The sequence below is a fragment of the Carassius carassius genome, chromosome 30, assembly GCF_963082965.1.
Source record: "Carassius carassius chromosome 30, fCarCar2.1, whole genome shotgun sequence".
Classification (NCBI taxonomy): Eukaryota; Metazoa; Chordata; class Actinopteri; order Cypriniformes; family Cyprinidae; genus Carassius; species Carassius carassius.
In genome coordinates, this window is record NC_081784.1 from 365463 (window position 1) to 392108 (window position 26646).

Consider the following 26646-nt stretch of genomic DNA (forward strand, 5'->3'; position numbering starts at 1 on the left):
AAAGACAGCGGAGACCAGGACAACTAGAGCCCCAGATACAGATCCCCTGTGAAGACCTTGTCTCAGAGGAGCACCAGGACAAGACCACAGGAAACAGATGATTCTTCTGCACAATCTGACTTTGCTGCAGTCTGGAATTGAACTACTGGTTTCGTCTGGTCAGAGGAGAACTGGCCCCCCAACTGAGCCTGGTTTCTCCCAAGGTTTTTTTCTCCATTCTGTCACCGATGGAGTTTCGGTTCCTTGCCGCTGTCGCCTCTGGCTTGCTTAGTTGGGGACACTTCATCTACAGCGATATCGTTGACTTGATTGCAAATAAATGCACAGACACTATTTAACTGAACAGAGATGACATAACTGAATCCAATGATGAACTGCCTTTAACTATCATTTTTGCATTATTGACACTGTTTTCCTAATGAATGTTGTTCAGTTGCTTTGACGCAATGTATTTTGTTTAAAGCGCTATATAAATAAAGGTGACATTGACATTGACATTGGCTATGGGCTAGGAGGGCACAGTCATCAGCGTATTGCAGTTCATGAATTGTGGTGGTGGTGGTCTTGGTTATGGCTTGCAGGCGGCAAAGGTTAAAGAGGTTCCCGTCCAGACGAAACTGTAGGCAAACACCATCGTCCGGGCTGAGGGAATTGCGGGAGAGGAGGGTGACTGCTGCCAGGAAGAGATTGAAGATCACTGGAGCCAGTACACACCCGTTTCACTCCTACCTGCACAGGAAAGGAGGGGGATAGAGATGTACCCACAATCACACAAGCCTGCATGCCATCATGAAACTGTTGTAGGATTTCCAGAAACCTGGAGGCACTCCAAACTTCTCCAGAATGACCCAAAGGACTTGGCGGTCAATGGTGTCAAAAGCCTTTGCCAGGTCGATGAAGGCAATGAACAGATCTTTGTTCTGTTCTCTAGCCTTCTCCTGCAATTGGCGTAGAACAAAGATCATGTCGGAGGTGGACCGATCCTTTCTGAAGCCGCACTGTGATTCAGGAAGGATTCTCTCTGTGATGTGCTTAGTAAGACGAAACAGCATGACCTTTGTTAATACTTTCCCTGCCACAGAGAGCAGGGATATCCCACGACTGTTTCCACAGATGTACTTGTCGCCCTTTTTCTTGTGGATAGTAACAATGTGAGAGTCTTTCCAGCCTTGTGGAACAGCTTTTTGTGCCCATATTATCTGGATAAGTTGGTGGAGATTTTTGGTGAGCAGATACCCGCCTTTCTTTAGAGCCTCTGCAGGGATTCCATCAGGACCAGCAGACTTATTATCCTTGAGACTTCATACTGCTGCCAGGACTTCTGAGAATCTGGAAGGGTCATCTAGCTCATGCACAGGTGGGAGCTTTGGAAGGCGCTGCAGGACAGTGGGGTCAGTCGGATTGTATTGGTTAAGGAGGGTGTTAAAATGTTCAGCCCAACGCTCAAGAATTTTTTGTTTGTCCTTGTGCAGAATTGTGCCGTCTGCAGATATGATAGGGGTGATTCTGCGTTTTTGGGGTCCATATAGTGATTTTATTGCATCGTAAAAAGCTTGAGAGTTGTTGGTGTCCGCATAACCTTGAATTTCATGGGCTTTCCTAAGCCACCAGTCATTCTCCATTATGCGAAGCCGTTGTTGCACCTCAGCACGGATCTTATTCCAGTGTGAGTGTAGAGAGGGAGATTGTGGATAGGAGAGGTGGGCAGAGAGGGCTTTACACTTCTCCTACAGAAGGTTGAGTATTTCAAGGGAGCTGTCGTCAAACCAGTCCTGGTGACGTTTGGAGGTGAAACCAATTGTATCGGAAGCGGCTTATTGTATAACTGAGCTAAGGTTAGCCCATGCGCTTTCAGCTGTATTGCGTAGGGGATGAGTGTTAGTGGAGGAAAGGTTATTAGCCAAGCAGCGACGGTACGATGCAGTGATGTCAGGAGATTTTAAAGCTTGAGCGTTGAGCCATCTTGAGGGTTGTTGCCTGGCGTGTTGAGGTCGGACCTTTAGGTGTATCTTGGATCTGATCAGCCGATGGTCTGTCCAGCACTCCGCCCCACGCATTGCTCGGGCGACGGAGATTTCATGTAGATCTTGTTGCCAGGTTATAATGTAGTCCAGTAGGTGCCAGTGTTTTGATCTGGGGTGCATCCATGATGCTTTGTATTTATTTTTCATTTGGAAAGTTGTGTTGGTTATGACCAGTTTATGCTCAGAGCAGAGGGAGAGGAGTCGCAGGCCATTCCTGTTCATGTTGCCTAAACCATATTTCCCAATTACCCCAGGCCAGAGCATGTTGCTGGTGCCTACTCTGGCATTGAAGTCTCCCAAAAGCATAAGTTTATCAGTGTGAGGAACTTTGTGAAGAGCTCTGTCAAGAGACTCGTAAAAGCCGTCTTTGATGCTTTCTTCAGCATCCAGAGTTAGTGCATAAGTGCTTATCAAGGTTGCATTGTGACCCTTCACAAGGGGAATGCGCCAAGTCATCAGCCGCTCACTGATTCCCACAGGAGACTCTGGGATGTTCTGTAGCAGTCTGCTTTTAATGGCAAAACCTACTCCATATAGACGGCGGGTATCTTCTGGAAGGCCCTTCCAAAAGAAGGTGTATCCTTGCCTGACTTCTATTAGCGAGTCCTCTCCTGCGAGTCGGGTCTCACTCGAAATTGCAATGCCGATTTTGTATTTGTTAAGCTAGTTCGCAACCAGGGCAGTGCGCCGGTCGGTTAGTTCCAATCTGCACATCAAGAAGTGTGCGTACGTTCCATGTAGCCAAAATTAATAGTTTCAATTTATATTTTCGACCGTGTAATGGGATGCCTTGACGACAGCGGTGGGCCGTCCTGGTGTGTAGGGAACAGGCAATGTTTGGGTCACCTTTTCTAGACCCTCCCCCCGATTGGGGGTGAGCAGTGCGGACCCTGAAGAGGGCTGCTCAGTCACACAAGAAGCTACCAAAGGTGGACGCTGTTCCAACGCATCCACACAACGACCATCACGCTTGTGCATGCAGGGCTCATGCTAAAGGCTGCCAGTCTGATCCAAGACCTGCCTCCGTCACATTTACCCTATCGCCGAAGGACTTGTACGGTGAAGAGATAGCATACGCAGAGAGTGGATTAATGTGAAGAGAGAGGTGCGCAAACCCTATCTCCACAGCTTCACTCCAGAATCCAATATCCAGTGGCAGGAGATGAACTCTAGACAACCAGATGGACGGTGGAGTTGCAGGGGGCTGCCAGGTGTCTGTCTGTTGAGCCTGCCTCTCGCGTGTCCCCAATGCAGCCTTGTCTTGAGGAGACGAAATGCTCACGGAAGACTACCCACAGAGCAGTGGAGGCAGCAGTCTTAGTTGATGGCGGACTGTACTCGCCATGTCGAGGAGTATCATTGGCATAAATGGAGTTTTTGCAACGGATCTAGTGATGCCACTCAACTAGTCCCTCCATACCTGATAGACCTCCGCTGTTGGTCCACGACTACTTATTTGTCTGGGGACCCCCGCACGGAGCCCCCAGCTTATTTCGTAGCTTACCTTCAAATCTAAAAAAGGAATGTCCATTATCCGCCACCGATGAACGTGGTTGGTAGCAGTCAGCTCTGCCCCAACACACACTCTCTCTCTCTCTCTCTCACACACACACACACACACACACACACACACACACACACACACACACACACACACTCAAAAACACACACACACACACACACACACACACACACACACTCTCATACTCACTCAAAAACACACATACACACACACACATGGCTCATGCGCTGTCAGTCCCAGCTGTGGACACTTTGAATAAGTTGTTGCGGTGTGATAATTTCCTGCTCTCCTCAAACGGATGTCACTGAGTCACTTGGCAGCATGACCAGCCTGCTTTCATGTGTATATCTATATGGGAATCGACTACAAACACACTCCCGCTTAATGATTATATTTGATTGTCATCAGAACTGTGTCCATTTACCTGGACTGATGGAATAATTAATGTGACATTATACAGATGGTATAAAATCCAATCTCCTTAGATTACACAAGATGCGATTCGCTTTCAGATTATTTCACAGAATTCATGCAACATCCCTCAGAAGATGACAGAATATGCAGCACTTTATTGTCAGTCAAACAGCTTTCAGATGAACTATAGTATTTCTCTTTTTAAATTCACATTAAAAACGTCATCATACATTTAACAGTGCAATTAAGTGCGTATAGATAGATAGATAGAAAGATAGATAGATGGATATTTGATCAAAAAGCCATAAAAAAAGTAATGTCAGCATTACATTTTAAAAGAACTATTTTACAATTATTATTTTTTCCATTGATTTAATAATAAATAAATATAAAATAATAAATAATGATAAACGATAAATAAATATAAAAAATAATAAAAAATAAATAAAGTAAAAAAATAAAATAATGGAAGAAAAGTCATATACACAAATAAATGTAGGACTATATTTAATTAAAAAAAATAATCAGCAAGCAATTTTTTCTTTTACTTATTTTCCTATTTTTAAATTCATTTATTTATTATTTTGCAGGCTCGCCCATCACGCGTTGCCCCTTTAAGAGACGCGTTTTCCCATAGGCTCCGTGACGTCAGCGCAGCGCAGGACTCACTCCAGCAGCGGCGTGTCCTCCTCAACAAACGCGAGCGATGCGCGCACGGGAGAGCCGCACGCCAGGGAAACACGCTCCGCAGACCGCCACCCGCCGAGGATTAAACCGGGGAACTCTCCAAACCATGGCCGAGACGGCGAGGAAGTGAAGGCTGACGCATCGAGCACGGAGCGCGCTCTGATATCGCGTTACTAGACGCGCACGAGTATGCGCGATCCCAGCTGATCGAGACTCGAACCCGCATCGTTTAACCCCACGAACCATTACTCTACTCCACAGCTGCGCTCGCTCCGAAAACAGCTCAGATTAGCTCATTAGACCGGCGGGCGAGCTCGGTGATGATGGCGGGGAAGCTGACGGCGCAGGGCGCGGGAATCCTGCTGGTCACCGCCAACGTCGGATCGCTGTTTGAAGATGTAAGTGTTTATTACTAATAACACAAGCTCTCTTCCACACCAGTGCACTCAGAGTGAGTCCTGCTGCTGTAACCTGAGGTAAAGTGTGCTGGGTAATGACGGGACTTGATGAATTAACACGAATAGAGTCGAACCCACGACCTTTCAGTGTCCCCTCAGAGTTCCTAACGGTCTCCGGTTGATTGACGTTTAGTTTCGCGGTTAACACACTAGTCACGTGTCAGTTACTGGATACTCATCTGATGTTGGTTAATGTGTCTGTCTTTTTTTTTTTTTGGTCTGACATTATTATTGTTTGATAATATATATATTATGTATGGATGTCAAAAAATTAGTCTTCTTTCTTTCTTTCTTTCTTTCTTTCTAACAGTATTGATATTCGAGTAATACTTCACAATAAGGCCCCATTAGTAAATGCTAGTTAATATATAAAACAGTCATGCATTGTTAATTCATGTTAAGTGCATTAATGTTAACAAGCTCATCTTTTGATTTAAATTATGCATTAATAAATATTGAAATGAACTAAGATTAGTAAATGCTGTAGAAGTATTGCTCATTCTTAGCTCATGTTAACTAAAGTAGTAAGTAATGCACCTTACTGTAAAGTGTTAACGATGTTCTTTTGGCTTTCAAACTCCTTAATAATCCCAAATGTAATGGAAACGAGTGGGTCAAAGTGTGCGAGAGCCTTGTTTAATGCAAGAGGTTGTGTTAGACAATGTTTTTGAGCTGAATGATGAAGAATAACTTCTAACGCTTTATCTTCTGTCCTCCTCATATTCACTCCTGACTCTGTGGATTAATCAGAATCTCATTTGTTATCGCGCTCTATGAAAACCATTACGCAAACTTGTGGTAGACCAGGACGAGTTGAGGTTTAAGCAAATAAGTTCCTCTGAATAAATAGTAGTAAAGTATTATCTCAGCTATTAAAGATGTTCTGTAAACGAGGCAGTACTTGACTGTCTGTAGTTCTTTCTGAGAAGTTTAGGCCAGATCTGTTTGTTTGGTGTTTTCTTTCGCGTGTGGAGAGGAACTGTCCCGTACTGTCTTGAGTTATTAATAGTTGGCCTGTCGTGACCGCTGAACTGCTGTCTTATGAATATCTCGGTTTATACATTACTTGTTTTACAGGAGAGCGCGGCCAAAACCAGCTTATAGAGTCCTGCATGCACACATACACCTGAATATTTGACAAGTTCAGACGTCTCGTCTCGTCCCTCAATGGGTCTTTTGTGCTGCACAAGCCACAAATGCATGGATATTTCCAAATTACGTGAATGAAGTAAATGAGTTCTTTGTTAGCGATCACAAGATGAGGTGTTTAGGGCTGGACGGCTTCCACGGTTTTTGGCAAGTGCTGTTATAAAGAAGTCTTGTACTGTAGTTCTTCTGATGAGATGCTCCTGAAGTGCTTCTGGGAAGATGGGAGACATTAAAAGCCGTAAAGGACCTATAGGAGGCATATGCTCTTCAGGATAAATAAATGACTTGCTTTATGCAAAGCTGCTGGTTTGGTTGGCGTCCAGATGGATCGACTGCACAGGTGCCGAGATTACACCCGTAAATGTGGTTTAACGTCTGGGCCGGGATAGTGAGAGGTCACTGAGATCAGAGCATCATGTGCTGAAAGGAAGCGGCTGTAAATGGGCGAATCTCAGGAAAATGGCATTTAAAAACCCCCAAAAAACAGGTTGTTTCTTCATCATGTTTGTAGAAATGTAGCACTGCATCAGTGTCTCATCAATGGATGCTCTGCAGTGAATGGGTGCCGTCAGAATGAGAGTCTGATAAAAACATCACAATAATCCACAGCACTCCAGTCCATCAGTGAACACCTGGAGAAGACAAAACCTGAAACCCATCCTGTTGGGTAATAATAACAGAACCCATGTAGCGCTGCTGATATTAATTGGAAATGTTATCAGAAGAAAAGAGACGGGACTCATAGCTCTGCTCCAGATCCTAGTGAGCTTTCTTTATAGTAGGGCTCTGTGACAAAACTGACATTGCCATATTTTGTGATTCTATATATTGTGCTGTAACACATATGGGAAGTTTTACCAGATTACTTGGATAGCTATATTTGCAAAGAATAAAACATTTGATATAAGAGTTGCGTTATTTAGTTTGCAGTTGCATCTAACTGAAAATTAATTTTTTACTCTCGAGTGTAAATTTTTATTTTTTTAGTCCTGGACTCCTGATCAATTTTGGAAGCATAACATCTTTCATAATCACACTACACCAGACGATTTATCTGTGATTTCGATTAGTTGTGCAGCCCTACATTTGAGTGTTTATACTTAGGTTTACCTTTTTTCTGCAAGAATCAACTTTCAGTAATATATATATATATATATATATATATATATATATATATATATATATATATATATATATATATATATATATATATAGGTATAATTAACTGGTCAAATTCATAGTTTTAAAAGGCCATGTTCACATTGATATTGTATCTTTGCATTTTAATTTTACAGAAAAATTGTATAATTTTCCTTTACTAAATTTTTTACAGCATTTAATTTACTTATATATACACACACACACACACACACATAATCAAATGTTAAGCTACCAAGCTTTAATTTGGCTGGTTGTCGGCGAATGGAAATCATTTGAATATTTTTTTTCTCTTGCTTTTTTCACCATCTTTCATCATTTTTTCATCATGCTTGCTGCAGTGCATTCTGGGATTGATTTTTTTTTATTGCGTAGCATGTATTTGAGGTTGAAGTTAAACGTTGCTAGAACAATAAGAGACTGGAAAAACGTATTCTTTTCACCACAAAGACTTCATCTGTGTGGTGTGACATTTACATGTTTTACTTGTCAGACGTCTTCTGGTTCTGCACGTTCACAGGTCAGAGGTCAACAGACGGTTGTTTTCACACATGCGTGTGCAGTGATTCTCAATGTTCAGTCAGCGTATGAATGTAGTGATCCTATATTTGGATCTGAGGGTCGTTCCACCTGTGATGAGTGTTCTTATCAGTCTGAGCACACATGAGCAGAAGATGCTGTTTTCAGGAGTTCTGCGCTATTTTATTTCTGCTGCGATGTCTGAATGGTTGTCCTGTAGAAATCCGTTCTGCAGTGCTGATCGTTTACTAGAAGTGAAATATGGGTGTGTCGATTTTTTTTTTTTTTTTCTCCTTTTTATTTTTTCCTGTTCAATATAAAGAGGAATTTCACAGGAACTGGTTGTGTTCGTGAATCGTGCATGATGCAGAAGGAGCGGTTAATATTTTCCATCATGTGGTTTGTTGAAAGCGCCAGAACACTTTAGAATATTTACAATAGGAAATTGAGAACAATAAAATGCATTTCCAAAACATTCTGCCAATCTGCTCTTACTGTATATTGATAGCAAACCATGTTAGCAGCTCTCTTAAAGGGACAGTTTGCCCAAAAAATGAAAAATCTGTCATTTACTTACCTTCAAACCTGTATGAATTTGTTTCTTCTAAACAAAGCAAGATGTTTTGAAGAATGTTGATTAGCAAACAGTTTCTGTTAGCCATCGACTTCCAAAATACTATCCAATGGATATCATTTTTGGGTGAACTGTGGCTTTAAGGCACTAGTAGTGAAAACACCAGATATAACAGGTGTTAAGTCTGTCATGGAGAGTTCTAGTGCTCAAATGTTTTTTTGTGACTTGCAGCACATTGACGGTGCTTTCATTTGAAAGTGTCAAACACGCACCTATGATCTGCTCAATATCATGACTATCAGTGGATGTACTTCAGCTGTTTATTTCCCCTCCAGTGATTATCATACTGGAGTGCACTGGGTAATGCAGGCTAGATGCTGTTTGATGGGGTCTCTGTCTCTTTAAATGCACAGGTCCTGCGGCTTTGACTGTAGTTTTCATTAAACGCTGATGTTGCGCTTTGACGTGTGAAAAGCAAACAGAAATGCTGTGATTCAATATGCAGAAACCTGTAAAACATGCATTTTTCCTCTGAACTGCTGTTTCTGGTAAGTGTGCGTGCGTGCGTGCATACGGATACGAGAGAATCTCGCGAAACCTGTCAAAACAAACAAACAAAACCTCAAAAGAATGTGAAGAATATATTTTAGGATTGCATTGCATTGTTACATTGCTTTCGTGACAATTAAACATGTTCCACTGAATTCACATTTCTGTAATTTACTGTATGTAAATTAAATAAAAAAATTTATAGTGAAATTGATACATTAATATATAGCATATTGTTCAAAAACACTTTTTTTGTTTCCAAGGCTGCATTTATTTGATCAAAAGTACCTTTAAATTTTTTTTAAAATATTATTCTAATGTAAAACAGCTGTTTTCTGTGTGAATCTGTGTTAAAGTGTAATTTATTTCTGTGATGCTCCGCTGTATTTTCAGCATCATTCCTCCAGTCTCCAGTGTCACATGATCTTCAGAAATCAGAATAATATGCTGATTTACTGCTCAAGAAACATTTCTGATCTTCATCAATGTTGAACAGCGTTCAGAAGAACAGTATTTGAGTTCAGCGGTCGCAGCAGATGTTTGCCTGTCATGAGTGAGGTGTGTGTTTCCTCCGTGTAGAGCCACATCTGTGGAAACACAGCAGAAGCTTCATATTTTCATATTCTTGATACATGCAGCTGTTGACTCAAATGACAAAAAGACGATCATAAGTTCTCCTTCTCTATTTTCCAAGTCTTCTGATCTCTTTTAGGGAAAAACTCAGTAAATTTAATAAATGATTAAATAGTTTATATATTTGATATATATATATATATTTTTTTATTATTATTATTTTTTTACTTTTTTTTGTGTCTGTTTATGCTATTTTTATACTATTATAGTATGTTGTTTTTTTTAAATCAGCTTTTATATTTTTTTAAATTAAAATTCGTTTAAAAACTCTTATTAAAAGCTTTTATTTTTATTTAGCTTTAATTTTCATTTTTAATCATTTTAGTACTCCAGCTTACTTTTGTGTTAACTTTTTAATTTTTTTTTAAAATTATTAATTTATGGTTTTCATGTAATATTTTTTAACTTTTAGTTTCATAAAGTATTATTTATATACTATTATAGAATTTATTAATAATTTGAATCAACTTTATATTTTATTTTTCATTTAAATTATTTCGTTAATTAAAAAAATTCTGATGTGCTTTTAATTAAAAAAATTTAATATTTCTGTTATTAAATGTATTCAATTATTATTCAGTTTATTTCAGTGTTAGTATTTCTTTGATTTAGATTGCTTTGTTGATGGTTTTCATATTTGAGTAATTTAGTTTTTCCGAGTTCTAGTAGTGTAGTTCTGTTTAACAGTTGTGTGTCTGCGTAAGAGCTGCGTCAGTGCGAGAACTCATGCGGGTTTGGACTCGTCTTTCTTCTGGAATGTAAACATGTGGCATGAAAGCGAGAAGAAAGCCTGCGCTGGCATTGAGAGGCTTGATGTAGTAATGTTCAGGACACAAGCGTTGCTGGTAACATGATGTGTTCACTAGCTGATCTAGTGCTGTGTCGTGTTCTCTATGGCTGCTGTGCAGTCATCAGCTGCTGCTAGGTCACCGCTGAACTGACCAATCACATCTCACACAAATACAATCTCATTGCTGCAACTATTTCATTATCGTAGATCTTTAATATTATTCTCGTAATCTTTTTTCAAAACATAATGACTTTTTATTCTTGTTATCTTAGACTTCTTTACTTCATTCTAGTCATTCTGACTTTTTCAAAAAACTCAAGACTCGAAGATTTTTTATAATAAAATAAATAAAAAATAATAAATAATTTTTGACCTCATTCCTGTTATTTTTGTATTTTCTTTTTTTAATGACTTTTTATTTGTAATCTTAGATTTTTGGTGTTGTTCCTGTAATTCTTTATTATTATAATTTTTTTAATTCGATTTGATTTTAATCTCATATTGCTGCAACTTTAATCGTGATATTTTCTTTTACAATTTATTTTATTTTATATTTTTGCTTTTTCCCCCTCAAAATAATAATAAAAAAAACCCTTTTCTCATTTCACTTAATTTTTTAAATGACTAATTGCAACTCTTTTTTTCTGAGAATATTCAGTCTCTCGTTGCTGTGAAGTTTTCCTGCTGATTTGTTTTTGCGCGGTCGTCCTGTAGTTCCCAGGATGCTTGAGTGGAATGAAAGCTGTGTGTCTGTCTGATTCATTAAAGTATTTTTATCTTTTCTTGATGTGCTGATGTGAGTGAGCACCTGGGCTGTGGATGTGGGAGGTGGGAAGTGATACTCTATGGGAGTTCATGTGATTGTGTGTGTGTGTGTGTGTGTGTCTGGCTTTCTTCAGCCATGGGAAGTCTGTGGAATCATTACAAAAATCTGCTGGAGCTCCGTCAGTATTGCAGCGTTTGGCACGGGCCAGTGGCCATGTATGGTGAACGAGCGGCCGGCATGGGGCGATGTTACCCAGAATGCTGTGCGTGACGATGAGATGCTCTCGTAGGAGGAAACTCCTCTGCTCCTCGCTCACACTCAAATAGATCAGCTGCAGTCAGAAACAGCAGCGAGGAATAATTCTATCCTCAATTACTCAGCGTGTCAGGCTCATGTGTTAAACGCTACTTTACCCAGAATGCCTCTCTGCGTGAGTGGAGGTAATGAGGTGTGTAGAGTTTAGGCCTGTGATTCTGCACTCGACTGTAGCCTGCTGCTGCTCTTCTCTCACTTCATGAGTTTAATATAGATGGTTAATGTGATGTTGTGTTGTACCTGAAGGTGAAGCGAGTCGTTTAATTGGGTCACTGTAAGGAATACTTTGTAAGTTATTTGTTCTTTTATATTAGGCATATAGCATGGTGTATTTTTATTAGTTTTCTTAATAAAAGGTCTATGCTCTACGTTGTATTTTGTTGTTGCTTGAATTGAATTAAAGCAGTTGATGCCGAATTGCCGCTGAAAGTGAAAGTAAAATGCGCACGGTGCTTTTACAAGCTACTAAAGCAAAGGAAAGTGAGGGAAAGAGGAAACGCTCAAATGAAGATTCATACGACCCCCCCACCACGGTGATATCAGTATTACGGTGTTGTCACTCGTCGATTAACCGATTTAAAATTTCCTCCGTCACAACCCTAGCGGTAAACACACTTATGAACAATATAATACATCAAATCACACTTGTAACCAGTAGACAGCACTTATTGGCTTATTAGTCATTCATTTCTACTTTTGCTCTATATTTTGAAATTATAAAGTCACTATAACATATCAAATCATCAAGAAATAAAAAAAAAATTGTGTATGAAGTAAGAAAAGTCTCAAACTTCTCTTCAGTTTGCTACTAAATCACACATAATCACTGAAGTTGGTCAATTCCGTATGCTAGAAGAATAATGGTACATTTAATAAGAGTGGAATATATACGTTTTCTGTATATAAAAAGTAGATTTTGCTAGGGATGCACGATCATGATTTTTCATGGCCGATTTTTTTTTTTTTTTGTATCTTTAAGCAACAAACAAGAAAGAAGGAATGTGTGCATAAACAAGATTCATTTGGTATTTAATAGGCCAAACTGGCTTTTGGCTATTGAAAACAATAACCATAACCATCTGAAATTAACGGCAGTAACTGCACAGTAAGTAGACTACATTCAATACAAACATAGATTATACAGAAATCAGCATTTAGCTTTTGTTTCTGAATTGGGTTGAAACTACATAGAACTGGCCTTAAATTAAAAGATTAACTGTTACATTTTTTCAAAGTTATGAACAAAGGTTCACTTAGTAACCTTAATAGAACATTTGTTCAACGTTATCTGGGCTTCAATAATGTTCTCAAAACGTGAGCTCAAAAACGTTATTTATAAATCGTTCATGGAATGTTTTTACGAAGCAGTTCAGTTGGACTTTCATCGAAACGTTCAGAGAACATTAAACAACAACGTGTTCATAACTTAAGAAGAACGTTCATAGAACATCTTTTTGTCGTTTGCTCTGTATTTGAGCAGGTCTGGTTAGCAGAGATCTGAGCCGGTTCTTCGGTTCTCTCAAGAGCTCATTATTTCCCTCTGCTTGTACAGCATCTGGTTCCAGATCTAGATCAGTCGTGATGAGATTCCCATTATAAATAAACCAGAGTTATCAGACTTCATCTGTGTGGTGTGACATTTACATGTTTTACTTGTCAGACGTCTTCTGGTTCTGCACGTTCACAGGTCAGAGGTCAACAGACGGTTGTTTTCACACATGCGTGTGCAGTGATTCTCAATGTTCAGTCAGCGTATGAATGTAGTGATCCTATATTTGGATCTGAGGGTCGTTCCACCTGTGATGAGTGTTCTTATCAGTCTGAGCACACATGAGCAGAAGATGCTGTTTTCAGGAGTTCTGCGCTATTTTATTTCTGCTGCGATGTCTGAATGGTTGTCCTGTAGAAATCCGTTCTGCAGTGCTGATCGTTTACTAGAAGTGAAATATGGGTGTGTCGATTTTTTTTTTTTTTTTCTCCTTTTTATTTTTTCCTGTTCAATATAAAGAGGAATTTCACAGGAACTGGTTGTGTTCGTGAATCGTGCATGATGCAGAAGGAGCGGTTAGGCCATCCTTAAAAATATTTTGGTTTGCAGTAACAGTAATAAAAAAAAAAAAAAGGGTCGGTAGGTCGGTCTATTTTTTTTTTTTCAAGTTTCAATGTAAAAAAAAAGAAGTAATTTTTGTGATGGTGATGACGTCGGTATGAATTTAAACAAATTAGCATATCGTGACGTCACTGACTGGGTCTTCAACCCGTGCCTTCGGGCGCATCATTGCAAACCTCATTTTGATGCAGGCTATATAGACCACAAACACATTTAAATCTTTGTCAAAAATTTCAGGTGAGAAAAAAAATGAGGTACTGTTTCACTTGCATCCACCGCTACGTATCAATGCAACCTACAAATGAGAGAACGTTTACTTTGCTTTCTTGTGTTGTCACTTTTGTGAAAAAAATCCTGTTTGATTTGAGTGACGAGTGTTCATTGAATCGATTGTAAAATCGATTTTGCATGTCTAAAGTTTTATTCGGCAAATAACACCAAATATAGGTAAATCCACGGACAACAGGCAGGAGGAATGTAAAGATTCAATATATTGGTAAAGACCAATATTTCTGATGATTTATTGGCGTGAAGTTACGTGCAAAATGACAAACAGGAGTGCAACATTCTCGAATAACAATAAGCAGAGTGGACTGCCATAATGCAAAACATTTACTGCAGGCTTCAACATGGCTGTGTTTACCATTACATTTCAACAACAACAAAATCGCATTGGGGATTTTCTTAGGCTATCAAAAAAAATATTTTTTCGAATATTCGTCGAATTTAAAATAAAAATCCACATTCGAATGCACATATGAATTTTAGGTGTGCATTAAGGAAGCTGCCTTATGACCCCGGTACGTGTTCCAGTCCATCTCGCCACGCGCACAGCTGTGTCTACACAACTCTCAAAGGCGGACGAGCTCGACACACAGGATCTGCTTTCTCATCTTTCACCTCGTGTACGCGCACGAGATGCGATGACAATATATGTGTCATTGCATTATAATGTTATGTTAGCCTATCCAGTTGAAGCCACTTAAAAAAAAAATCAATGTGGAGAAGATCTTGTTTTCATCAAAACTGAAACCAAGCCGTTCACACAGAACGCATATTTCGCGCATCTCATGTTTTTAAATGAAAAAATGTATCCTGTGTGACTGGTTTTCCGCCCTTTTTATTTATTTAACAATGCATGCATACATGATGCTGTTTTGTTTATATTTCTTTAAGCAACTTAATAATAATTGGTTCATAAACATTATTTTAAATGTTTTTTTCACAGTCATGTATTCTAATGCTTTGAATAAACATGCAGTAATATTTTGCTCGATGCGCTATCTTGAGCCTCAGAAGAGAAGCAAAAAGCTTTTCTTCACCCGAACTGAAATTATGCATTTATTATTCGAATACAATTTGAATTTTGATCATATTTAAGTTAGGGGTGTGCACGGATAGTCGAACATTCGAATATTCGTTCTGCTCTAATTATTCGATAAGTAAAAATGCTATTCGAATTTCACAAAAAAAAACAATTTTCACAATAAAACCTAATTTGGTCACTTTCTGTGATTCTCCACGGCATATTTGAAGATGTATGCAAGCAAAAAATAATTAATGAATAAGGGGCTGTTCACATATCGCACCTAAAAACGCGTGGAAAACGCTAGCCGCACAGCTTTCTCCTTCTTTCCAAGGCGCTCGGGCAGAAGCAGAAGACGCAGAAATTTCAGCAAAGGATAAATGGATTTGCAGCACAAAAAATCGCTTTTAGTAGCTCTGCTACTAAATTTATTTCAAAATGGCAATCCATATACAGCTATGATCAATTCCTTCATCTTGGCTGGGCTTTCAACGTTGTTACAGGAAAGGATGAAGCTGAATGTTTAGTTCTTGTCACATGACCTGCGGTGCGCTTGAGGCATTCAGAAAAGTTGAAATGTTTTTAACTCGATGCGGTGCGGACGAGCCTGGAAAAAACAGGTGCGTCGCACCGAGAGCGCATCGCGACCGCATCGCGACCGCATCGCGACCGCGTCGCTTCCATTATGAGCGCGCATACCGCACGCCTACATAGGAAATAATGAACTTGAGCATGCAAAAGACGCGATAAGTGATAGGCCCCTAAGAACTGCGGTCTTCTACAGTACTTCAAATATGCCGTGGAGAATCATAGAAACTGACAGAATTCAAGAACATTGTTGCTGCATCTCTCAAGCAACGAATAAACACCGCTAACTTGGAGAAGGCAGTGAAAACTCCTCTTCTCGCGTCTGCAATAGACCCTCGGCACAAACATCTCAGGTTTCTCGATGAAAACATGAGAGAAGTAAGAAAAAAAACTTTTTTGAACATTATCAGAACATTTTCCTTGATGCGAGTGGTGCGGATGCAGCCGCCTACACCAACGATGAAGAGGATGCAATGCCCACTCGTCGGAAAGGCTGAGCCAGTTCTCCAGCGATGATTACAGAGAGTCCAGCTGAGACGAGTGGGGACAGTTCTTGCTGGAGCCATGTATTCCACCAGATGAGGATCCCATTCAGTGGTGAAACGAAAACACGAAGCGCTTCACAAAACGTATTCGCTTAGCACACCGTTATTTGTGAGTCCCGCCAACGTCTGTGCCGTCAGTTAATTTAAATAAACAAATATTAGAATATTCATTTTTTGTGAGCTCAAATATTCGAATGTGATATTTGCGGAAAACGCCCATCCCTAATTTAAGTAAAAAATTTGAATTTAGTTTTTTCGGCTATTTTGACAGCCCTAGGCGATTCAAGCCCGAAACTGTATGAGACTGAACACCGGCTGAATTCACATTTCTGTTGTAAAAAGAGAAACATTGTGCAGGAGTATTATTTGCTGTTATGCGTGTTTGTCCGAAGCTGCAGTTGCTGTGTGACGCCGGTTCAAAAAAAAAAAACCTGGTCGCGCTCCGAGAGAAGGTCGTTAAAATCATTTTCTTATTTTCGTTTTCGAAACTTGTGTTGGTTGATTCGTGCTTGATTCGTGCAATAGATTCTCGAACATAAAGTGACAGTCGACACGGTCATGGTTTTAGACTAGACGGGAGAAGGGATGGGAAAAGATCTGGGCACAGTTTTTCCAGAACTTTGTGCCAAGTTAAAGCGGTGTCGAGCTGTTTTAATGAATGTTTTTAGATGTATTATGGTGCCTGAACCCGTATGACTTTGAACAGTGACCGTGAACATTTAGTTTACTGCAGGCGCAGCCATCATTACCAAGCGCGAACCGCTGACTCTGACAGTGAGTGAGAGTCTGAGACGAAGCGAACGCACAGGACACAGTGTGACATCCGTAAACACAGATGACGTCAAGGGTTTTTTTTAATTAAAGAAGATAGCCTTCATTTGTATGTAGGCCAAGGCAATTTATATATTTACAATACTTACTTAAATATAATTAATAGTATTTTATTGTGTTTGTATTAGTTCTTTGAAGAGTAAAAAAATAATTGGTCGGTCTTAACGCAAATTTACAATCGGCAAGTCGGTCGGACTAAAAGCAAAAAAAAAAAAAAAAAAAATTGAGTCTGTGCTAAATTGGCAGGGTCGGTCGGGTTACGGCAAACAAGAATATTTTTAAGGATGGCCTTTAATATTTTCCATCATGTGGTTTGTTGAAAGCGCCAGAACACTTTAGAATATTTACAATAGGAAATTGAGAACAATAAAATGCATTTCCAAAACATTCTGCCAATCTGCTCTTACTGTATATTGATAGCAAACCATGTTAGCAGCTCTCTTAAAGGGACAGTTTGCCCAAAAAATGAAAAATCTGTCATTTACTTACCTTCAAACCTGTATGAATTTGTTTCTTCTAAACAAAGCAAGATGTTTTGAAGAATGTTGATTAGCAAACAGTTTCTGTTAGCCATCAACTTCCAAAATACCATCCAATGGATATCATTTTTGGGTGAACTGTGGCTTTAAGGCACTAGTAGTGAAAACACCAGATATAACAGGTGTTAAGTCTGTCATGGAGAGTTCTAGTGCTCAAATGTTTTTTTGTGACTTGCAGCACATTGACGGTGCTTTCATTTGAAAGTGTCAAACACGCACCTATGATCTGCTCAATATCATGACTATCAGTGGATGTACTTCAGCTGTTTATTTCCCCTCCAGTGATTATCATACTGGAGTGCACTGGGTAATGCAGGCTAGATGCTGTTTGATGGGGTCTCTGTCTCTTTAAATGCACAGGTCCTGCGGCTTTGACTGTAGTTTTCATTAAACGCTGATGTTGCGCTTTGACGTGTGAAAAGCAAACAGAAATGCTGTGATTCAATATGCAGAAACCTGTAAAACATGCATTTTTCCTCTGAACTGCTGTTTCTGGTAAGTGTGCGTGCGTGCGTGCATACGGATACGAGAGAATCTCGCGAAACCTGTCAAAACAAACAAACAAAACCTCAAAAGAATGTGAAGAATATATTTTAGGATTGCATTGCATTGTTACATTGCTTTCGTGACAATTAAACATGTTCCACTGAATTCACATTTCTGTAATTTACTGTATGTAAATTAAATAAAAAAATTTATACTGAAATTGATACATTAATATATAGCATATTGTTCAAAAACACTTTTTTTGTTTCCAAGGCTGCATTTATTTGATCAAAAGTACCTTTAAATTTTTTTTTAAATATTATTCTAATGTAAAACAGCTGTTTTCTGTGTGAATCTCTGTTAAAGTGTAATTTATTTCTGGATTGCTCCGCTGTATTTTCAGCATCATTCCTCCAGTCTCCAGTGTCACATGATCTTCAGAAATCAGAATAATATGCTGATTTACTGCTCAAGAAACATTTCTGATTCGGATCAATGTTGAACAGCGTTCAGAAGAACAGTATTTGAGTTCAGCGGTCGCAGCAGATGTTTGCCTGTCATGAGTGAGGTGTGTGTTTCCTCCGTGTAGAGCCACGTCTGTGGAAGTCTTCTGATCTCTTTTAGGAAAAACTCAGTAAATTTAATAAATGATTAAAGTTTATATATTTGATATATATTTTTTATTTATTTTTACTTTTTTCTTTGTCTGTTTATGCTATTTTTATACTATTATAGTGTTATTTTTTTAAATCAGCTTTTATATTTTTTTAAATTAAAATTTGTTAAAAAACTCTTATTAAAAGCTTTTAATATTATTTAGCTTTAATTTTATTCATTTTTAATCATTTTAGTACTCCAGCTTACTTTAACTTTTTTAATTTTTTTTAATTTATGGCTTTCATGTAATATTTTTTAACTTTTAGTTTCATAAAAAAGTATTATTTATATACTATTATAGTATTTATTAATAATTTGAATCAACTTTATATTTTCATTTTTCATTTAAATTATTTTGTTAATTAAAAAAATTCTGATGTGCTTTTAATTTAATTCTTTTTATATTTCTGTTATTAAATGTATTCAATTATTATTCAGTTTATTTCAGTTTTAGTACTTCTTCGATTTAGATTGCTTTGTTGATGGTTTTCATATTTGAGTAATTTATTTAGTATTATTTCCCAAGCAGTGTTTCCGAGTTCTAGTACAGGGTTCCCGCGGGGTCTTAAAAAGCCTTAAAAGCATTGAATTTATTAATTTGGAAATAATACCTTAAAAAGACTTTAAAAAGTCTTGAATTTTGATGTCTGGGTCTTAAAAATTGTGCTGTATGTAACTTCTATGTATTGTAATTTTCCTCAAAAGTTTCACTTGTCAACCACGATTATTTTGATTAAATGACGTATCATAAATAAAGAGTTACGGAACCAATAATTGAGAACGCAACGTAGCCCCGGGTCACAGTACAAAATACTGTGAACATGTGATGCCTTCAGTAAATGAAGATCACGTGCTACAGCACCACAACCATAGACTGCAACAAAACACACAACACAGACCTCGAGCAACAAGCAAAGGAGAAGCGCGAAAAAACAAAGAAAATCTCAGCATTCCATAGGAAAGGTTGACTGACGCCGTTATATTTTTAACGTTTGTTTTTACGTTAGCTAGCTAACGTTACCAATTTCATTCTGAGGTTATGGGGAAATGTAAATTTAATGAAGCGTGGCTGGATAAAAACTATTTTCGTCATTGGTTAAAACCAGTGGACAGCAACGTTTTTGAGGCTTTTTGCACCATATGCAAAAAAAATCCAAGCACATGAATGCTCTCAATGGACAAAAACAAACTCCTTCCATCGCCTGCGTGTTTCAACCAACTAGTGTTAGGGGCCGTTCACATATCGCGTCTTTTGCGCGCTCAAGTTCATTATTTCCAATGTAGGCGCGCGTTATGCGCGCTCATAATGGAAGCGACGCGGTCGCGACGTGCCCGTTTTTCCAGGCGCGTCCGCACCGCATTGAGTTAAAAACATTTCAACTTTTCAGAGAGCCGCAAGCGCACCGCGGGTCATGTGACAAGAACTAACCAATCAGCTTCATCCTTTCCCGTAACAACTTAGAAAGCTCAGCCAAGATGAAGGAACAGCTGATCATAGCTGTATATGGATTGCTATTTTGAAATAAATTTAGTAGCAGAGCTACTGCGAGTGATTTTTAGTGCTGCAAATCCATTTATCCTTTGCTGAAATTTCTGCGTCTTCATGGAGAGAACAGGTCATGGTTGCTTAGCAACAGCAGACGCCTCTGGATAGTGCCCGAGCGCTTTGGAAAGGAGGAGAAAGTGGCGCGCCTAGCGTTTTCCACGCGTTTTTAGGCGCGATATGTGAACGGCCCCTTGAGATGTTTTTAACTCGATGCGGTGCGGACGCGCCTGGAAAAAATGGGCGCGTCATACCGCGTTCGCGTCGCGACCGCGTCTCTTCCATTATGAGTGCACATACCGCGCGCCTACATTAAAAATAACGAACTTGAGCGCGCAAAAGACGCGATTTGTGACCTTAGCCAGCTTGCTGCTAGCGCTGCAGACCCTTCAGCTATGACCGCAACTAGAGTGGATCTGCACAAAGCTTTTGGGTCCACGCCAACAATGAAAGCCGAGGTGTTGTGGACTCTTAACACAATCGCTAAACACCAGTCCTACAGTGGAAATGAGGGTGTCTCAGAGCTTTTCAAATGCATGTTCCCTGACTCCGACATCGCTAAAACATTTACATGGTCTCGATAAAGGAGAAGTTGATGGAACTGGCAGTCCTTGATAAAGAGATTGCTGCCCTGAGTGAAGAACTAAGGAGTTGACTGTGTTTCTTAACTTAATGTATTGTTGAGTTCTAATTTTCGATGTTTATTGTTCAGGGGTCTCTCAGTTCCCCATATTTCCAGCATGGAATAAGTAGCTAGCTAATGTTAAAAAACAACTTAACATTGTTCGGCAAACTGTCTTGTGGCCTACTGAAATGTTTTTATTTTTCACACCTGCTTGGCTTATCTTTTACCCATTCCACATTTGAAAAATAAATGAAAACACGTTCAAGGATTTTGTTTTTCTTTGCTGGTAGGAACGTGAAATAGGTATTAATTTGTTATATAAATGGTCTTAAAAAGGTCTTAAAAAGACTTGAATTTAACTTGAAGAAACCTGTAGGAACCCTGTAGTAGTGTAGTTCTGTTTAACAGTTGTGTGTCTGCGTAAGTCAAGTCAAGTCACCTTTATTTATATAGCGTTTTAAACAAAATACATTGCGTCAAAGCAACTGAACAACATTCATTAGGAAAACAGTGTCAATAATGCAAAATGATAGTTAAAGGCAGTTCATCATTGGATTCAGTGATGTCATCTCTGTTCAGTTAAATAGTGTCTGTGCATTTATTTGCAATCAAGTCAACGATATCGCTGTAGATGAAGTGTCCCCAACTAAGCAAGCCAGAGGCGACAGCGGCAAGGAACCGAAACTCCATCGGTGACAAAATGGAGAAAAAAACCTTGGGAGAAACCAGGCTCAGTTGGGGGGCCAGTTCTCCTCTGACCAGACGAAACCAGTAGTTCAATTCCAGACTGCAGCAAAGTCAGATTGTGCAGAAGAATCATCTGTTTCCTGTGGTCTTGTCCTGGTGCTCCTCTGAGACAAGGTCTTTACAGGGGATCTGTATCTGGGGCTCTAGTTGTCCTGGTCTCCGCTGTCTTTCAGGGATGTAGAGGTCCTTTCTAGGTGCTGATCCAGCATCTGGTCTGGATACGTACTGGATCCGGGTGACTGCAGTGACCCTCTGATCTGGACACAGACTGGATCTGGTGGCCACGGTGACCTCAGAATAAGAGAGAAACAGACAAATATTAGCGTAGATGCCATTCCTCTAATGATGTAGCAAGTACATAGGTTGTTATGGGAAGTGTTTCCGGTTCCGGTTTACCTAATTAATGCAGCCTAAAAATACTTTGGATATTAACGGATTTGGATATTAAAAGCATATTGGTATGTTATGTGTAAGCCAGGTTAAAGAGATAGGTCTTTAATCTAGATTTAAACTGCAAGAGTGTGTCTGCCTCCCGAACAATGTTAGGTAGGTTATTCCAGAGTTTGGGCGCCAAATAGGAAAAGGATCTGCCGCCTGCAGTTGATTTTGATATTCTAGGTATTATCAAATTGCCTGAGTTTTGAGAATGTAGCGGACGTAGAGGATTATAATGTAAAAGGAGCTCATTCAAATACTGAGGTGCTAAACCATTCAGGGCTTTATAAGTAATAAGCAATATTTTAAAATCTATACGATGTTTGATAGGGAGCCAGTGCAGTGTTGACAGGACCGGGCTAATATGGTCATACTTCCTGGTTCTAGTAAGAACTCTTGCTGCTGCATTTTGGACTAGCTGTAGTTTGTTTACTAAGCGTGCAGAACAACCACCCAATAAAGCATTACAATAATCTAACCTTGAGGTCATAAATGCATGGATTAACATTTCTGCATTTGACATTGAGAGCATATGCCGCAATTTAGATATATTTTTGAGATAGAAAAATGCAGTTTTACAAATAGAAACGTGGCTTTCTAAGGAAAGATTGCGATCAAATAGCACACCTAGGTTCCTAACTGATGACGAAGAATTGACAGAGCAACCATCAAGTCTTAGACAGTGTTCTAGGTTATTACAAGCAGAGTTTTTAGGTCCTATAATTAACACATCTGTTTTTTCAGAATTTAGCAGTAAGAAATTACTCATCATTCAGTTTTTTATATCGACTATGTAATCCATTAGTTTTTCAAATTGGTGTGTTTCACCGGGCTGCGAAGAAATATAGAGCTGAGTATCATCAGCATAACAGTGAAAGCTAACACCATGTTTCCTGATGATATCTCCCAAGGGTAACATATAAAGCGTGAAGAGTAGCGGCCCTAGTACTGAGCCTTGAGGTACTCCATACTGCACTTGTGATCGATATGATACATCTTCATTCACTGCTACGAACTGATGGCGGTCATATAAGTACGATTTAAACCATGCTAATGCACTTCCACTGATGCCAACAAAGTATTCAAGTCTATGCAAAAGAATGTTGTGGTCAATTGTGTCAAACGCAGCAATAAGATCCAATAAAACTAATAGAGAGATACACCCACGATCAGATGATAAGAGCAGATCATTTGTAACTCTAAGAAGAGCAGTCTCAGTACTATGATACGGTCTAAATCCTGACTGGAAATCCTCACATATACCATTTTTCTCTAAGAAGGAATATAATTGTGTGGATACCACCTTTTCTAGTATCTTGGACAGAAAAGGGAGATTCGAGATTGGTCTATAATTAACTAGTTCTTTGGGGTCAAGTTGTGGTTTTTTGATGAGAGGCTTAATAACAGCCACCCCCAGCGCTTGCTCTCAAGTTTTAGTCTGGAGCCCTGCGTTTAATGGTATATATCACAGTCAGTTATTTCTGTCTCTCTCTGTAACGTGTGTGTGTGTGTGTGTGCACATAGGGCATGTAGAATAAGTAGGTCTGGATGTATGAAACGGGGACAAGCCTCACTTCCCTATAGTCTGCTCTCTTTTTGACTGAACCCTGTGGGTGCCAGAGAACTGCTGTCTGCTGGACCGCCCACCTGCCAGTCAAGACACACACACACACACACAAACTCTCACACACACACTCTCACACTCTCTATCTCACACACACACACACACACACACACACAGCGTCTGGAGTGAAGCTGCAGACTCTTTGCACGTACATAGACTTAAACTTAATTATTTATATTGACACTTTTTTCTAGTTCTTATTTTTTTTATCCAAAATAAATCTAATTCTTATGTTTAAATAATTTGTTAGTATTCTCATAACTATTAATAATATTAATTATCCTTAATGTTATGGCCTAATACTAATAATCCTGATAATTCTTGTCACTGTAGTGGGAAAAAATCTATATAGGTTTTTATTTATAATAAAATAGTAATCGTTATTTTCTATAGCGCCTTTTAAATGTTACTTCTCAAAAAGCTTTACATAAATAAAACATCAAAATACAACATTCAGAAATGTGTGAAAACAACAAGCCTTCAAAACTTTTGAAAATAGAAAAAATCGAATGTTTATATAAAAAAAATCACATTAAAGCTATTTTTTGCAACATCAATTTCTTTCTTAGAAATAGTGAGAAAGAAAAACAGACACAGTATTATCAGGTTTTGAGTGTATATACATTTGAGTTTCATCTGCATAGAAATAAAATTTTAGATCAAGAGATCTTAAAACTGACCAAGTGGGAAAATGTAGATATTAAAAGCAGAGGGGTCCCAGAAGTGATCCCTGAGGGACTCCAGATTTCACAACACCAACCTTTGATCTAAATCCACCCATAGACACAAACTGCTTACGATCTGTAAGGTAGGACTTAAACCAGATAAGTACAGTATCACAGACCCCAAAACCAGTTTCTAAACGAGCAATTAAAATAGAATGAGCTACAGTGTCAACATCAGCACTGAGATCAAGAAGGATCTGAACAGAAAGACAATTAGCCGATCATTAGTGACCTTCACCAATGCGGTTTCAACTCTATGGACTTTATATAGTAGTGGTTTATATAGTAGTGTTGCACGGTGCACGATACTTCAAAAGTATCGCGATTCTCAGAAATTAAAAACGTCACGATACCTAAATTTATTAGTATCGATACTTCAAAGAATGACTGCGTTCCAGATTAGTAAGAGACATCTTTCATGTTGGTGTGTGCAACGCACGCTTCCAGTGCCTCCCTATGGACGTCTGTGTTTTTTCTCCTCACGCAAGAAGCAAAAAAGCACTGCAGCGAGATGGCTGCATTAGTGGCTTTACTAAACTGATTTGGCTGTTTACTGTGCTAAAATGTGTGCATAATCGCATTAAATCGTTTAAATAAATTGTTCAGATGAACAAGGCACGAGGTTTTCTTGCATAATTAACATTTTAATTGTTTGGTCAGACAGTTCCTATATAATATTCACATTAATCAGAGATTAAACGTTGAGTTATGTTCTGTATGCTAAATATGAAAACGAGCGTATCTGCACAGCACCTATAACTGCGCTTTGTATCTGCTGATTGCTGATCGAGATTTACTTGCTTGGCTCACTGACCCCGTAAACTCAATCATTTCGTTCATAAACGAGATGTCTCAGTTCATTCAACTCGTTCACGAATGAGAAGATTTCTCGATCTCGTTCAGTGAAGGGCGTATGGGTTCACTACATTCAACAAATCACATGCTCCGTCACATCTTGAGTAACTCTTTGAGAGGATGAAACCGTTCACAGAGCAGTTAACGAGCTGCGCATGCACTGCTAATAGCGTCGTGCTCACGCACTGCTGTTGAGGGAGGAACTTCAGTGAATGAGAAATGAGTCAGTGGGTTACCTGAACGAAAACGATTCGTTCACCTCAAAGATTCGTTCACGGATGAACCATCACTAGTGCAATTTCATATAGCCTATATTAAATATTTGGAATACATATTTCATAATACATAATCGCTGTTCATATTTTTATTCAAAGCGGCTAAATTTATTTTCTTTACATTGAATGTCATTGCTCTAATAAATTTGTTATATTTTGATATTTCATATTTCGTTCAAATGTTTAATATATCTGCTGTTCATATGTTCATTTATTAGTGTTTTATATGATTAGAATGTTGTCCCGGTTTTAAAATAAAGCACAGCAATGATATTTGAGCGTGAATTTTCCCTGTTCAGGAAAAGTATCGAAAAAGTATCAATCACAATTCTTGACTAGGTATCGGTATCGTAACAATAATTTTGGTATCGTGACAACACTATTATAGAGATAGATTTTTTTTTTTTTTTTTTTTTTTTGAGAAGCAACAACTTGTCCCAAAATTTAAGCAAGAAAAGGGAGATTGGAAATGGGACGGAATTAATCAGTGTTTGTCTTTTTTTACTCCAGATAACATGATTGAAACAAACCAGTTGGTATAAGATAAATGAAATGGCTGATTTCAATTGAGAAAACCTCCTTTATAAGGGAATATGAGTCAAGTATGGGAAATTTTGAAAAAGTGATACCAGTATTTTAGTTTTTAATGGCGGATGTAGATGGCTGTCGGCTGATTCAAGTGCCACAAAGATCATCAGTTGAATTGCAAGAAAAGAATTAGCACTCAAATTGTATTCAAGTTAATTTATTTTGTTAAATCTATCCATTAACCCAAGGATCACGGCTGCCTTATTTTCACAAGTGTGTTGAGCGTAAAGCGTGATCGATGTGTGTTTGTGGTCTCTGCAGATTTATAGCGTCTGTCTGCTTTAATGTCATTTTGACCGGTTTTGTTTTCATCCTGCTTCTGTTTTTTACACACATCCATTTTTCTTTGTGTGTGAATAAATGACACATTTCTTATAAGGTTATGTTAGCCTATCCAGTTGAAGCCACTTAAAAAAAATAAATAAAAATCAATCTTGTTTACATCAAAACTGAAACCAAGCCGTTCACACAGAACGCATATTTCGCGCATCTCATGTTTTTTAAATGAAAAAATGTATCCTGTGTGACTGGTTTTCCGCCCTTTTTATTTATTAAACAATGCATGCATACATGATGCTGTTTTGTTTATAGTTCTTTTAAGCAACTTAA

General features: G+C 38.7%; 1 protein-coding gene across 2 annotated transcripts in view; it reads left to right on the plus strand.

Moving 5' to 3' along the window:
* The first annotated feature begins 4566 nt into the window (after nt 1-4566).
* The window catches only part of LOC132110369 (inositol polyphosphate-5-phosphatase A-like), a 162212-nt gene continuing 140132 nt past the window's right edge, over nt 4567-26646 (plus strand). The window contains exon 1 of one of the 2 annotated variants that reach the window (XM_059516917.1): nt 4567-5045. In XM_059516917.1, the coding sequence (XP_059372900.1) occupies nt 4968-5045 (78 nt within the window). In that variant the 5' untranslated portion in view covers nt 4567-4967. The remainder of the gene's footprint in view (nt 5046-26646) is intronic. The other variant, XM_059516916.1, reaches the window with a different exon arrangement.